Source organism: Haplochromis burtoni, unplaced genomic scaffold (genome assembly GCF_018398535.1).
Source record: "Haplochromis burtoni strain Fernald_Lab_line unplaced genomic scaffold, NCSU_Asbu1 Contig_197, whole genome shotgun sequence".
In the NCBI taxonomy this organism is placed as follows: Eukaryota; Metazoa; Chordata; class Actinopteri; order Cichliformes; family Cichlidae; genus Haplochromis; species Haplochromis burtoni.
In genome coordinates, this window is record NW_024582558.1 from 837,996 (window position 1) to 852,329 (window position 14,334).

At 40.0% G+C, this 14,334-nt stretch overlaps 2 protein-coding genes across 2 annotated transcripts; one reads left to right on the forward strand and one right to left on the reverse strand.

Moving 5' to 3' along the window:
• The first annotated feature begins 18 nt into the window (after nucleotides 1–18).
• On the forward strand, nucleotides 19–6,380 carry ric3b (RIC3 acetylcholine receptor chaperone b). The gene is made up of 6 exons (XM_005935568.2): nucleotides 19–481; nucleotides 989–1,215; nucleotides 1,533–1,611; nucleotides 2,119–2,212; nucleotides 2,881–3,011; nucleotides 5,221–6,380. Exons 1-6 carry the CDS (start codon nucleotides 361–363, stop codon nucleotides 5,697–5,699), a joined length of 1,131 nt encoding a protein of 376 aa, XP_005935630.1. The 5' UTR covers nucleotides 19–360; the 3' UTR covers nucleotides 5,700–6,380.
• Nucleotides 6,381–6,691: 311 nt separating this feature from the next.
• On the reverse strand, nucleotides 6,692–10,842 carry psma1 (proteasome 20S subunit alpha 1). The gene is made up of 10 exons (XM_005935567.2): nucleotides 10,696–10,842; nucleotides 9,434–9,478; nucleotides 9,248–9,349; nucleotides 8,733–8,836; nucleotides 8,549–8,637; nucleotides 7,937–8,007; nucleotides 7,672–7,801; nucleotides 7,370–7,449; nucleotides 7,082–7,186; nucleotides 6,692–6,977 (listed from the first exon to the last, which is right to left on the reverse strand). Exons 1-10 carry the CDS (start codon nucleotides 10,696–10,698, stop codon nucleotides 6,915–6,917), a joined length of 792 nt encoding a protein of 263 aa, XP_005935629.1. The 5' UTR covers nucleotides 10,699–10,842; the 3' UTR covers nucleotides 6,692–6,914.
• Between the last annotated feature and the right edge of the window lie 3,492 nt (nucleotides 10,843–14,334).

A 14,334-nucleotide genomic window follows, 5' to 3' on the forward strand; every position in this document is an offset into this window, starting at 1 on the left:
CGATATAATGGTGCTTTTATTAGAAGCGCTATGATGTTTTCATGAATGGCAGTGTAAGGAGTGCCCCCTGTGTCTGAAATGAACTGTTATGGCCAGCTCGTGATAAAGCTCATTATAAAGTGGTACACACACACACACATACAAAATCTTTCCATTACCAGCCAGGGACATTAAAAACACTCATACGATCATTTGGCGCCACCCAACGGCGAAACTATGTAACTACAGCTCCCGAGCACTTCCGCTCCTCCAGCCAACAAGGAAGTTCACCACACGCCAGTCTTCGTCTGCGCTTTCTCCGCAAATCTGACACAATATCGTCGTTATTTCTGTGAGGGAGGTGACCGCTCACCTGTCGGTATGGCGATGTCAACCTTTCAGAAGGTGACTCTCGCGACGTGCCTCGTGCTGTGCGTCGCGTTGATGCTTCCCAAAATGCTGTTATCCCGGGGGAGGAAGGATGCTGCCGAGCGGCCGGAGGGTACGTCGCATTTCACGGCTTTTCTTTACTGGTCAGGTTGCCTCTGCGGTTCATATGGTTTATATTTTATATATATATGTATATATATATATATGGATGAGTATCTTAATTTATTAGATTTTTAAATTGTGTTAGTATTTTGTTAGTATTTCAATCCAAAATATGTTCTGCATCATTTATGCATCACTTTAGTTGTAGTAGCATTTTCCTCCCTGGAGAGGGCGCCAAACACACACATGACACTATCTACCGTTATAGGTGTATAATATACGAACTGCTTTGTATTTAAAGGGGTTATATTTGGAAAACAAAATATGACTCTGTTGGCACACCTGCACAGACATTAGATGAAGCCTAGCTCTTTACGCAAAGCCTGACTTATTTATTCAGTGAGCGCTGTGCTAGTCAAATAAAAAATGCATTACTTAAAAAAATCAGACAATAAAATGCCTTTCAACAGCAAGATTATTTCTGTGGCACTGACTCCCATTTGGCTCCTCACTGCAGGCTCAGGACGGTTCCCTCCAATGTTGCACCGTCAGATGGCTCCGGAGAGCAGAGGTCAGAGAGCCGCGGGGTCCGGAGCCTCCAGGGCCCACAACACAGAGGCCATAGGCAGAGGCAAGGGAGCAGGAACAGGGGCGGGAGCTGGAGGCAAATCCAACCTGGCAGGACAGATCATCCCCGTGTATGGCTTCGGGATCTTGCTCTACATCCTCTACATCCTCTTTAAGGTGAAGTACTAGCAGCTGGCGAGAAGAAACAGCATGAGATGTACCTAAAAGCTCTTTACTGAAGTAAAAACTAGCTTTCATGTAGCAGCTGTAATTAAACATCTCTCATCATTTACACTAAATTGCACAAGTCAAAGTATTTTAATGTCAAGTAAAAATGAAACCATAAAGAAGTGAAAAGTGTTCACAGTCTTTTCTGCAAAGGACTGATGTTGTTTGTTATAAAGCATGAAGTCAAACACACACTTCCCTGTGGGGTTGTGGGATTTGTTGTGTTGTTTCTTTAAGAGTTTTAATCCTGATTCTCTCTCTGCTAGATCACGTCTAAAGGGAGCAGCAAGCCAGCAGAGGGGAGGTTCCCTGCATCACGCTCAGAGAACCTCAAGAGAAAGATCAGTAAGTTTTACACACTCTCATTTAGCAACTTTTAATCACTTTCCCATCGTTTTTGCTTTTGTAACTAAGCTGCTAAATGAATCTAATGTTATTTTCTGATGGAAGCGCTGCAGGAGCCACATATTATCACTGTTGTGCTCATTATTGTCTGAAGAGCGCGTATAATGATCGTTGTCATTTTATGTAGTGGTGATAAAGTTGAAGAAACACAATTTCCCCTTTTTTGGTTTCCAGCATCGACATCAAGGGAGCATTTCAGTCATTATTAAAGCTGTTTACATGCATTAAGTCACTCGCTCTCAGAAAGCATTTGTGTTTATCTTTGGTTTGTTTTGGTTATTAACCCAATAAGAAAAACCCCAAGGTTGTAAAAAAGAAAATAATACAACTGTACATTGTTCAAATGATTCTGACTGCCTGTGCATCAGTGCGTTGATCTATATTGTCTGCATAATTTAAACGTACCGCAACCCTTTCTCCTGACTTTGTCCTTTCTTGGCCCTCCAGCTGATTTCCAGCTGGCCCAGCTGCAGGAGAAGCTGAGGGAGACAGAGCTGGTGATGGAGAAGATTGTTTCCAAAGCCCACCACAGTCCTAACAGGTGACCGCACGCCTTTTGCAGAAGACAAAAAATTGCAAAACCTATAGAGCTTGTTTGTTTTCATTTCATGCATCCACAATCTCTTCCACAGCAGAGATACAGTGTGGGTATAATTATTTGACTCCCTGCTGAATCGGTCGGTTTGCTCACTTACAAAGAAATGAACAGTCTCTAATTTTTATGATACTTTCATATTAATGAGAGGGACAATATCAACAAAAAATCCAGAAAAAAAACATCGTATAAAAGTTAGAAATTGATTTGTGTGTCACTGAGTGACATAAGAAGTTGATCACCAAGCAAGACACAACCCAATAAGATGTTTCTTGTTTACGTATTGGCCCCTCGGCGCACGGAAGTCGTTTTGTACCTTTAGCAGAAAAACAGACCCAAAACATAATATTTCCAGCTCCATGCTTGACAGCGGAGGGTCATACTCAGCATTTTTCTTCCTCCAAACCCAGCGTGTCCAGTTGATGCCAAAGAGCTCGATTTTGGGCTCATCTGACCACAGCTCTCTCTCCCAAGCCTTCTCTGAAACCTTTGGATGTTCAGTGGTAAACTTAAGACGGGCCTGTGCTGGTGTGTTTACTTCTCTCATTGTTCAGTGAGCTGGCTTTTAAATATATTCATTCAAAGCTTAAACGTTTCTGTTTTCCTGTGTGCAGGGTGAAGGGCGTGATGGCAGACCAGGAGGAGAGCCTCCTTCAGCAGTTGACGGAGATAACACAGATGATGCAGGAGGGTCAGCTGGTGGAGGGAATGGCTCCAGAGAAGAAGCCCCAGGATGAGTGGAAAGGTAAAAGATTATATTTTACCCACAGGAAAATGTTTTCTTATCAGATTTTTAGGAAAGAAAAAAAGTGACTTCATCATCTTCGCTCTCGCCTTGTTTCCTTTGAATGTGTTTCATTAACTGAATTCTTTCTGTTCTAGCTGTAAAAGAAAGTGATCCTCTTTGATTTCACACTTGTAACTGTTCATCACTTGGATTCGGGTTCATTTGCTGTCAATTACTTCCTCCACATCCTTTTTGGCTTGTCTTTGTGTTTTTGCCGAATTCACAGGTCGGCCTCTGTAGTTTTGCTTTTCAAGTATAAACTGTGATACTTACACAGCTGCGATCTCTGAGCTGGTGCTGTTTTAAGATGCTTTAAGTTTAAGGGATTTTTCTGTCATCAGCCAGGCTGTTGATTGCATTTCATGTACAGCGATGTTTTCATTATTCAGGTCAGTATTGGAAGTGCTATTCTTACCACATCTAAGCATAGCCACTTTGGCTCTCTCTCTTTCTGAAAGTTGTGTTAAGTGGAGTGCAGCACTGTCCTAAGGAGACTGCCTATAAAGGGGAAATCATCCACTTATAAAAATGAATATTGTTTTAGGCAGAGTCACAGAACGCTGTGATTGCACCTCCTGTCATGATGATTATTTTTGGTCAGCAAGAAAAAGGCAGTTTTAACCAAAGTAAAGAATAAAATGATCCAGCCAGAACACGAGCGATCTGTGTTTGGTTTTAAGTCCTTGATAGTTTATTTCTTCTTCAGAACTTTCTGTACTTTGATATGTCTTTGATATATCCATTTCCTGTGCTGTGGTTCTGAATTCCTTTTTTGTTTTCATACTCAGTTCTCTGGTCTCTGTTCAGTGTTTAACTCCAGCTGCAGTCCCATTGAATCCAAAAAAAAATGACTGAAGTGAAGTCAGGAGACCCACTGCTCTGTGTGTGTGTGTGTGTGTGTGTGTGTGTGTGTGTGTGTGTGTGTGTGTGTGTGTGTGTGTGTGTGTGGACAAAGGCCAGACTGATACTGGAGTTTTAGGGCTGACGATTTTTAGAGTGAGAAACTCCAGACTCTAAATATCAGCAGTTTGTCTTTATAAATTAATGCAAACATACAAAATGAATCAATGGTTGTTTTTCACTTTTCGGCTGCATGTGCTGCAGACAGCAGAGAGTATTTAAAACAATGGCGTAAAGTAATTAACCTCCTAAGACCCGAACTCTTCCACTGCATGCATTTTGAATTTCTCTTTGATATTTGGGCTGATTGGGAGCCGATGATTGTAAAAACAAAGAATTACCAGATATATATATTTTTTTACCTTATTTTTGTTTTTAAGAATAATAAAAGCCACATATGAGGATATTCATTTAAAATTTTGATAGAACAGTAGCAGTATAATGTCCTCGTAAGTGGATATCAGGCCCTTGTAGAGCAAAATTCAGTATTTTGGTCTAAATAACCCAAAATGTGATGTCCACATATGTGGACGGCAGGTCCTAGGAGGTTAAAACATTTTGATCTTTTTTTGCTTTGATTAGCATTCAAATCATATTGATGTATATCTGACCACAACAATATGTGAGTCAGGGTGAAGGACTGGAGCGATGACTTCCACCTAACAGTCTGTCCTTAGTTTACTTTAATACACTGAAAGTGGAATTTCAGTAAATCATTTCGATGCATTTGCATGTGAAGAAGTTGATAATTGCTCCTTTATTTCTTTGATTTTAGATTCTTTATTGACCAAAGCATCAAATTAACTGTCCGTTTAACACACCCTTGGAGAACTCTGCAACAATGAAAACAGTTGCTTAAGGTTGTGGCTTATGCACAAAAAAGAGCAAATTCAGACCAGACTTTTGTGTGATTTCCAAGTTTTTTTCAAAGTTCTCCCAAGCAACAAGGCACTGCTTATAATTATTTGCCTTTCTGTCAGTAAAGTCTCTCTTTCAGCAACTAACTTTACACTGCACAGGGAGGAAGTGAAGCCAGCGATTCCCTGTATGTCGGAAAATGTTTCATAGGATTTCATATGATTTTACTAAATAGTTTTTTTCTTTGCTTAAAATTAAGTTTTTACCTAAATTTCAGTTACAAAGTAAAGCTGCAATACTGAATGGAAGATAGACAGATATAGATTATCCTTTGCTAACTGCTGTATTTTTGATTTCAAAACAATAGCGATCAGTAATGAAGGGATGCATTTCTGAAAACTTTCCACAGATTATCCAGAAGAGCCTCATCCATACTGGGAACATTCCCACTGCTGTTGTAAGGAGCACCACCACAGTCCACAGACAGAGAGAACAGAAGGCGACGGGGCCGACCTGCTCGAAAACCTCCCTGCAGACGTCACAGGTGGAGACGTGGTCGAGGAAGCAGAAGATCTGAGCGAAAGAGCTGCGAGAGAATCTGATCTGACAGCAGCAAGTAGAGACGATGTAGGGTTAGAGAGTGATTTAGGGAAAACTGAGGAGGAGGACATGCACGAACACAGAAAGCAACTGGGTCAGATTGATCTGGGTGTCCCAGAGGAGGAACTGGTTGGAGTCCTGAAAGAGCTGGAGCTCACGCTGAGAATGACATCCGTATTGGAGCAGGAGAAGATCAAGGACCTGGCGCAACCAGTGGACTCGGAAACGGCCTGCAGCTTGGTCAGACGGAGAAACAAGAGGAGGAGAGCAAAGAAAGACACAAACTGACCAACGCGATTCAGATACAGTCAACTTGAGCCGGGGTCTGGTTTGGGAGGGCGGATGGGGTTTTTAGTCTGTTCTCATCAGATTGGAAGTAACATGAAAGCTGGTGATAGCATGACAGTTTCTCCAGCCTTGCTTAACTTTAAGTGAATACATGAGAAAAGATGTGAACAGGGCATATTTTATATCAGTAATATCAGCTTGATCCAGTGGCTGAAAGGTTTATAAAACCCTCATTATCTAATACAGTATTACCCGTCTGCATGCATGAATTCATAATGTGCTTCCAGGATTTCTGGTGATGTGCTGAAAAGGTGGACAGTATGCACACAAAACCGTTTGTTAGATCTGTCACGAAGGTCAGAAGGCATCAGTTTCTGCTCCTCTAAGGGGACCTAATGTTATTTTATCTGGTACTGGAAGATGAAGTATATCTAAAATTAAAGAAAAACAAAAAACAAGAGCAAGTAAGACTGAATCAGAGCCCAAATGGGAATGCAAATTGTCTTAATACCTAGTGCACAATATTGGGATGTTTGTGCCTCCTCTCACTTTTGTCAGCAATGAAACACTACCATTAAAACTGCAGTCATTTTAAATTTTGTTTGACAGTTTTCCTACTGTGCTCTTGGATTCCTTTGTGTGAGCAAATGCAATAAATGACACTATTCTTAATTTAAGGAACAAAAGTCAAGTTTTTAATTAGACAGGAGTTAGCTGAGTCCTCTTCTCCTCAGTGTTTAATATGAAGAAGTGCCTTCTAAGCAAACCTAATGAGTAAAAGCACCTGAGAATGCACATCAGTGATTAACATGCTGTGAAGATGTTTCACACACACTTTCCTGTATATTCTGGTCGTCGAATTATGCCGTTTAGCTTTATAGTATCTCCTTTATGGCACTGAGTCAGACTCTTCAGTGATGCCTGCAATGTTAATCGAAGTATCGACACTCGCCGTGAGTCAGCTAATAATATGGAGAGCAGCAGAGGCAGCATTCAAAAACAAAAATGAGTTTATTACTTGTATCATGGTACAATTTAACCATACAAAAGCAACATCACATTGTTTGATGTTAGCAGAGAATATTTTTGATTAACAGTTTAGCAAGTGGCACATCACAACATCTTCCCCCCTCTAAATATTTCTCTTGACTTGCATTAAGTGTCACGTGGTTGTCTGGGATCTATGGGAAGCAGATCACTGTTTGGCGTGCTGCCTCAGTGCTCCATTGGCTCATCAGAGGCCTCTGCAGGAGCAGGTTCATCTGCGGGCTGGGCAACCTGAAACACAATTATTTTTTTCAGTTTTATTTTAGATGGTATACTATAATGTAGTGACATGGAAATGTTTCTCCAGAGCTGGACTGGATAAACCTTTGCAGTACCTTTCTTTGTGGCCTCTCCTCTAGCCCTTCCAGGAATGGAGCAACATCGTCATCGTCATAAATGGTGAACTCCATGTCTTTCCCGACAATGCCGATGGAAACATTCTGAAAGAAAAAGGGCACAGTGCTGAGAAACTGCCTCTGTGCTGCACAAGCTCGTGTCTCGTTTAAGTCAAGACACAAGTCTTGACTTACACCTCCTTACCACCTTACACACTCAGCTAGCACAAGCTAGCTGAGTGTGTAAGGTGGTGACGTATCAGGTGGGTGTGGAGGGAGCTGGGGTACCTTGGTAGTGAGGTCCTGCTCAGTAGGGAGGGTTTCTCTGAGAGCACGGAGGCCATGCTGGACCAGTTCATTCAGGATAGCTGTCAACAAAACCAACATATCAGTGTGACTATCCACGTTTATATTGTAAAACTTCATTGATGACTAAAATATTTCAACATGTCCCAAAATGCCTCAAGATGCTCATGGCCAAATTACATTAGTTATTTAACAAAACAACAGGATAAGCATTCATTTGCTGTTTAAACTGCTTTAAGTGTAAATGTTTGTGAAAAGGTTAAAAATTAAAAACTGGATCTTACAGTCGGAGAATTTATCCATGCATCTCTCCAGGTAGGTGCGTGCAGACTGGGAACGCGCTCCGATGGACATGGCTTTACAGTCAAAGTAGTTTGCTGACGGGCAGGTCTGGAAGATGTGAGGTCCCATGTCCTGTTTGACACAAAACAAATAAATATCAACTGCACTGACTACTGACACCTTTATAGTCTTTCAGCTGCAGATAAAGCTATACATGCATAAATCCAGGCAGATATTTAACAAACAGCAGGCGTGAAACAAACTCACATCATAACCAGCAATAAGGAGTCCAACGCCGTAGGGCCTTCTTCCATATCTCTGTGTTGGGATTTGGGTTTCTGCAGTTTAAGTCAAGAATCGTACGATTCACTTTTTTTCTTTTTTTTTTTAATCCTTTCATGAAGATAAAGATAAAGACTATGTTGGATAACACCTCCCACCCACTCCATGACATGCTGGTCAGTCACAGGAGCACGTTCAGTGAGAGACTGAGATTACCAAAAAGCACCACTGAACGACACAGGAAGTCTTTCCTGCCTGTGGCCATCTCCCTGTACAACGCATCCACTTAACACACTGTTTGGTGCTACAGCTACACATGTTTCTTTTCCAACTATTTATTTATGAGTGAAGTATGTATGTGTATATATGTATATATTGTACTATTCTTATTCTTAGTTAGTGTATTGTCTGTCTTGTCTTAATGTTGGTTTAAAATGGAGCACTGTAACAAAAAATAATTTCCCCCAGGGATTAATAAAGTATTCTGATTCTGATTCTGATTCTGAAGACGACCAGAAAACAGTCTAGTTTCTCTCACTCACACAGGAAACACATGCTATAACATATTAGTATGATTGATAACAGTAGAGAGGATACTGCTGCCAACAAGAGCAACAAGACGTGACGTTGGGAGGGGCCTGTCGAAGACAAATCTGGAGTCCAAGCACTCCTGACGCATGAAGTTACTGTGGGAGAGAAGGTGTAGGAATTGTATTTAAGAATATTATGTACTATAATCATGAGCGACTTACTCTGCACCATCAGTGTCACTGTTACCTACCAGAGCAGCCTGGCATCAGCAGTCAGTCCAGCAATGGAGATACCAATGTGGTTGTCGACATGGAGGATCTTCTTCTGGTGGGCCGCCAGTTCAGACTGGGCTCTCTGCAAGAGAAACATGACACATCAGTTGTGCATTTTCAGTTATTGTGCTTTGACACCAATAACCTGCTGCAGATTTTCTTGGCTGTTGCACTTTAATATACTTCCTATTATAAGAAATAGGCTTTCCCCCCCTTTTCTATAAATAAGACAAGTAGGCAGGATGACACAAATGAAATCCTTTTAATATGTTTAGAGACACTCAAAAACATACTACTGACCCACAAAATATTCAGGAAAGAAGTATAATTGTGTAGATACTTGGTGACAGTGTGTTAAAAAATACAATCCTACAGACTTGTTTTTCTGCATCAGGAACAACGCCTGTATAGTGACCAATTTTCTGGCATTTATCCAAGGCATAAAAAAAACTGCAATGTCATAAGATCACCACCAAACACTGCATGACTGTACCTTTAGCGCCACCAGGACTGCATGCGTTCTGGATTTCAGCCCTACAGTTGCAGACCCTTGTTTCACAGCCTCCATGGCATACTCAATTTGATGAATACGCCCCTGTTCACAGATGGACAGGCTTATTTCACTCATCATGCTACCAAGTGTCAATGATGCACTTAGTCAGTGAAAGACATGACTTACCTGTGGGCTCCATACGGTCACATCGTTGTCGTACTGGTTGCGGAACTAAAATAAAAACAAAAACCAAGCAGTCACTTAAAAACACTAGTATTAAAACATCACACACAGGAGCTGAACTTACATAGTTGTCTTGCATTATCAGCAGTTCTCTTGGTTAGCTACTGTTTCTCAAGGACTGAAGACGGTAACTACAAACGAGACTGTCTGCAGGTTGGACTTTTCCAGAGCCAGGTTTTAAATTACCACCGTGATTAAATTATTTATAAACACGCATCTCTTTACTGGCTCGAAACACAAAACACCAAACTGACTTTAATACTGGATTAAGATCAGACAGCAGCATAAATACTGGAACATGGTAAATGGCAATCATAAAATACTAAATGGATTTCAACTGTCCGTCAAGCCAAATAACAACAGACACGAAGAGCAGGTTAAAAAAAAGGTTATGGGGATTTCTGCTTTTATCGCCTCATCAGCGTCACAATTAAAACGTTGGATTTTGTGTATTTCACTGTGTTTTTGTATCTGTATCTGTCGTTTTTTTTTAATTATTATTATTAACGTGTGGGGACAAGAATGATTTGCAATTGCTATGCAGTCATGTTCATACACCATGTCGCACTGCAACGCTCCCATCATACAAAAGTTTGACCAGTTAGAATTTAATGACGGCTAACTGTCATTAGCTAAGTAACCTTTACAGAACATCACTAACATTTACTATAGGAGACTTGCGGAACCATCACAGCCTTCGCAGTGATACATTTCTGCACAAAATAATTATTTCTCTTTTTCTAGCTTTTAAAGCCTAAAGGCCGGTGAAGTGGATTAAGGGAAAACGAAAGTAAGACATTCTACTTCGATCGCTAGTTTCAATGATGCTAACTCAGCCTAGCTGCTGAGCGTTAGCCTTCCAATTCTTGATTCATCTAACAAATATTTAACTCATCATGTTTTAACAACATTTAATAGGAGCTAAATGAATATTTACTTAGGCAGACTACGCCGAGTATAAGCTACACGAAGGCTGTTTCTTTGAACACTGTGCGGCTAACGCTAGCAGTGCAGTGTTTTGCTTACTCACAGTGCAGTCAAAAGTTAGCCAGCTAACGTTAGCATTGTGGGAGTAAGTGGACCCGCTTTCAGGATTTCTTGAGTAAATATTATACCTAAAAATATACCGTATCATTTATTCAGTCTTTGGAACTGATGTATAATATGAAACTGACCAAAAAATGATACATTTAATTCATACGCACCATCTCTGCTTAAGAAAGTGCCTCGTCCCCGCCGCCTGCGCAGTGATCCTCACTTGATTTATTTTCCTGACAGGACGTCAGGGAAACCAACAGAACCCCGATTTCAAATCAGTGATCACTGAGTGAACTTTTGGTTGGTGATGTAAACCCCCCCAGACAAACCAGTCCAATATCTTATTAAAAAACAAAAACAAAAAACAAGCAATCACAATAACAAAAATAATAAGTGCAAAATATAAATTAACCTGCAACCCCCCCGGAACACTCACAAAATATCTAAAAAACAAAATTAATAAAATGGAAGTGTATTTTAAATCTTGCCTCTACAAATGCAAATATTATAAAATCAAATAAGACAAAATAAAACAACCGTTTTAATTTGTTAAGATAAATCCAAAACTAATCAATTGCAATGTTGTTGTTGTTTTTTTTAACTTAAATAATAAGAAGGATCAACCCATTTGGATAGGAAAAAGTGAACTGAAAGCAGAAACTGAAACTATGAAAAAAAAACCCCGACAAGAGCTCTTTTTGGAATGAACTGATCTGTGCGAATTAATTAACCATCTTGGAATGTGCATTAGTTTACTAACGAAATCCGTCTTTCTATATTCTTTTCTACCGAGCGAGCTCTTGGTTGCAGTGATTGAGCATGAACACTAGGCGGCAGCAGTAAATTAGAAGAAGAAACCGAGGCGTCACCGGGGACGCTGTCTTACTGCTGTCGCAGACTTGTTTCTCCATAAGATCCAAAAGAAAATATAAAATTGTCCTATAGACATTATAGTCGGTGCTTGTTTGATATCTTTACTTTCGTTTCTTTTTCTTCGCTAAAGGCGCAATAACTTTAATGATGAAAACCCCTTACCAGCTAGATTTGAAGTTTTTTTTTGTGCCTACATTTATAGTTTTCCCAGATGTGTGTGATTCCATTTACTATTTACCATAAGGTCAAAACAGTACAGGTAGTAATGCAACATTTGTGAACATTGAAAATATTTTTTTTACAAAGACAGAAGAAGTCCACGTGTTAGTGAAGGCCATCCATCTCAATTATTCACATATATTATTTCTGTGTCACAGAGCACTTCAGTCAATACCTGTCTGTTTCCTGAAACCATAATAACCCATGACTTTTCATCTGCAGTGCATGAGTTGTCTTTCCTTACAGACAATAATAAACAGGACTAAACCAAAGTAGAAAGTAAAGCAGATTATATATCCACTACACTGTCCTAGAATACACATTTTATGTGACAAGTCCCAGTTTGACTAAGTCAGCAGCCTATTTATTATCTATGATGAAGTTGCTGATGCTACTCCCCAGCTCAGTACCTTTCTTGTTGATTTCTGTCTTTACAGAAGCACCACCATGTTCAGAAAAGACTGGAGTACTTTAAGGAAAATTCTTAAAACTAGCAGAATTCACCTTTAATCCTTTAAACATGTGAATGAACATAATTTTCAGCACTATTTTAGCAGCTAGAAGGTGAAAAAATGGCACTCACACCATTTTTGAATTGTATATCCCTAGGATGGCATATCTTTAAAAAACAAAACAAAAGAAAAACAACTGTTATGATATAATCATTTTGCTACTGCTTATTAGAGCCCAGTAAAATGTCCCTTTGCTGTGGTGTAGTGGTAACAGGTAATGAGGTTGTATCCTGTGTGCTTTCTGTTGAGCACCACAGAAACAGTCCCAGCTTTTGTTCCATTAGACGGGTAAAAGCCAGAAATTGCTGGTCAATAAATGTGGTGTTCAGAGAAATCCTCACGCATCCACTGTTTGTATTGGGCTTTTTCTCTGAGGGTATTTCATACTTTGTGTTGTTTTGCTGTAAAACACAAACCGCCCATTTTCCAAAATGGAAATACTTTGTAACAGCTATCATGAGTGAACGGTATTGATAGTTATTAGGCTCAAGTTAATAGTTCATTACTGTTAATAAGGAATAAAGTTACAATTAATAATATTTACTGCATAGCATAATCAGCCACACAATGTTTAACCATGTGCAAGCAGGCAGATGAAGTGGCACAATTCACAGGACTGTTTAACCTTTGTGTCCTGTTTTTTTTTTTTTTATCTGTTCAATTTCGGTTTCTCTAGTTGTTTTTTAAGGTTTAGGCACCAAGACCTCTTGGTTAAATGGTCTAGATTAAATTACAAATTGCCAAATTACAACTGAGACCCATCTCACTGGTACGGCAATTGGGTCAGAGTTTGAAGCCAAAGGAAACTGAGGATTCAGAGACCATGTTTTTTAACAGTAGAAATATATGTTAAAGTTTAGTTAATTAATTAATTTAGTTAGTTAACTTTTATTACTGATTGTTAGTTTAAAAGTTATATATGTCACCACTTCAGCTGCTTTCCAATAAAGAAAAAGATTATGGCTAATTCACGAGAAAAAAGATTCGAGACTGTCTTTCGCCCCAAAAGCAGCGAGACAGAAAACATTGTGTTTAAAATTTAGGTGAGGGTACATAAAGCGTATGTAAAGCGTTCACAAGCGTTGTCACCTTTAGCTGCAGTGGAGCTCAGCATCCTGACCAGAAAATACATAAACGCCAGTTTTGTTTCCTAAAAGTTAACCGTTAACCAAATAGTTCTTGTGCCTTAAAACCTAACAGCCCATGAAGGTCAAAGAAAAGAAAATGAAAAAATTATCCTGTTTTATGTGGGAGCATCATTAGGTCATTGGACAAGGATTTACAGGATTATCTTAAATAAAAGAAAACATCTACCACAACTTAGCTTTGCAGGAATGGTTTTACTTTTCTCTTTTCTTAACTCATTTCATGAGCTTTTCAAGCATTTTTTTTTAACTTATTAAAATCAAATCCTATAGGAGATATGGGAGAAAAGCAGTGCTTTCAATAGCTTTTTCCCTTTTTTCAAATGTATATCACAGAGTTGTGCAGCAGCTCTACAGGTGGACAGATGCTGACAGGTTTGTGGGGTTTAGCATAGACACAGTGATACACATGCATTCTACACAGCTCCAGAAACTCTCATGGACATCTTTTCTTCCCTCAGGGATTCTGTCGCTTTCCATGATGTGTGTCTCTGCAGCCAGAGAAATGCCCACTGAACGCCTCATCCTCTCTCATGTCCAATACCCTGCGTCTCGCTGTATTCTTGGCCACCGTTCCCCCATTTCTTTCTTTCTCTTTCTCTCTGTTAATGATATCTGATGTACCCTTGATCCAGAATGGGGGTGGGTGGGGAGTGGGGGTTTGAATTAGTAGGACTGTGCTGACGAGCTCTCCTCCCCTGCCAAGGCAGCAGCAGCATGGCGGCAGCCATTACATCAGTGCGCCAACCTCCTCCTTTGTGATTGAGACTGTAGGAGCCGTGCTTAGCTCAGCATGTTTTTTTCTTTTTTTCCTGGGGGCCTCATTTTATTTTGCCAAGTGCCCCCCCCCTCCCATTTAATTTTTCAAATGGAGAGCAGCCTGAGTCACTGTGTGATGGGTCCAAGCCACACTGTGGACCCACACATGGTGGTAAGTGTAAGCACACCCATTCTTCTACTCATTCCTATCTATCTATCTATCTATCTATCTATCTATCTATCTATCTATCTATCTATCTATCTATCTATCTATCTATCTATCTATCTATCTATCTAT

Excerpts from the sequence above, each read along its gene's own strand:
- ric3b (XM_005935568.2), top strand. The coding sequence starts at position 361 with ATGGCGATGTCAACCTTTCAGAAGGTGACTCTCGCGACGTGCCTCGTG. Across the intron at positions 482-988 it reads TGCTGCCGAGCGGCCGGAGG|GCTCAGGACGGTTCCCTCCA; the intron begins GTACGTCGCATT and ends TCCTCACTGCAG. Across the intron at positions 2,213-2,880 it reads GCCCACCACAGTCCTAACAG|GGTGAAGGGCGTGATGGCAG; the intron begins GTGACCGCACGC and ends TCCTGTGTGCAG.
- psma1 (XM_005935567.2), bottom strand. Across the intron at positions 8,008-8,548 it reads TGTTGCTCTTGTTGGCAGCA|AAACCCAAATCCCAACACAG; the intron begins GTATCCTCTCTA and ends CTTAAACTGCAG. Across the intron at positions 7,802-7,936 it reads TCCTTATTGCTGGTTATGAT|GACATGGGACCTCACATCTT; the intron begins GTGAGTTTGTTT and ends TGTGTCAAACAG.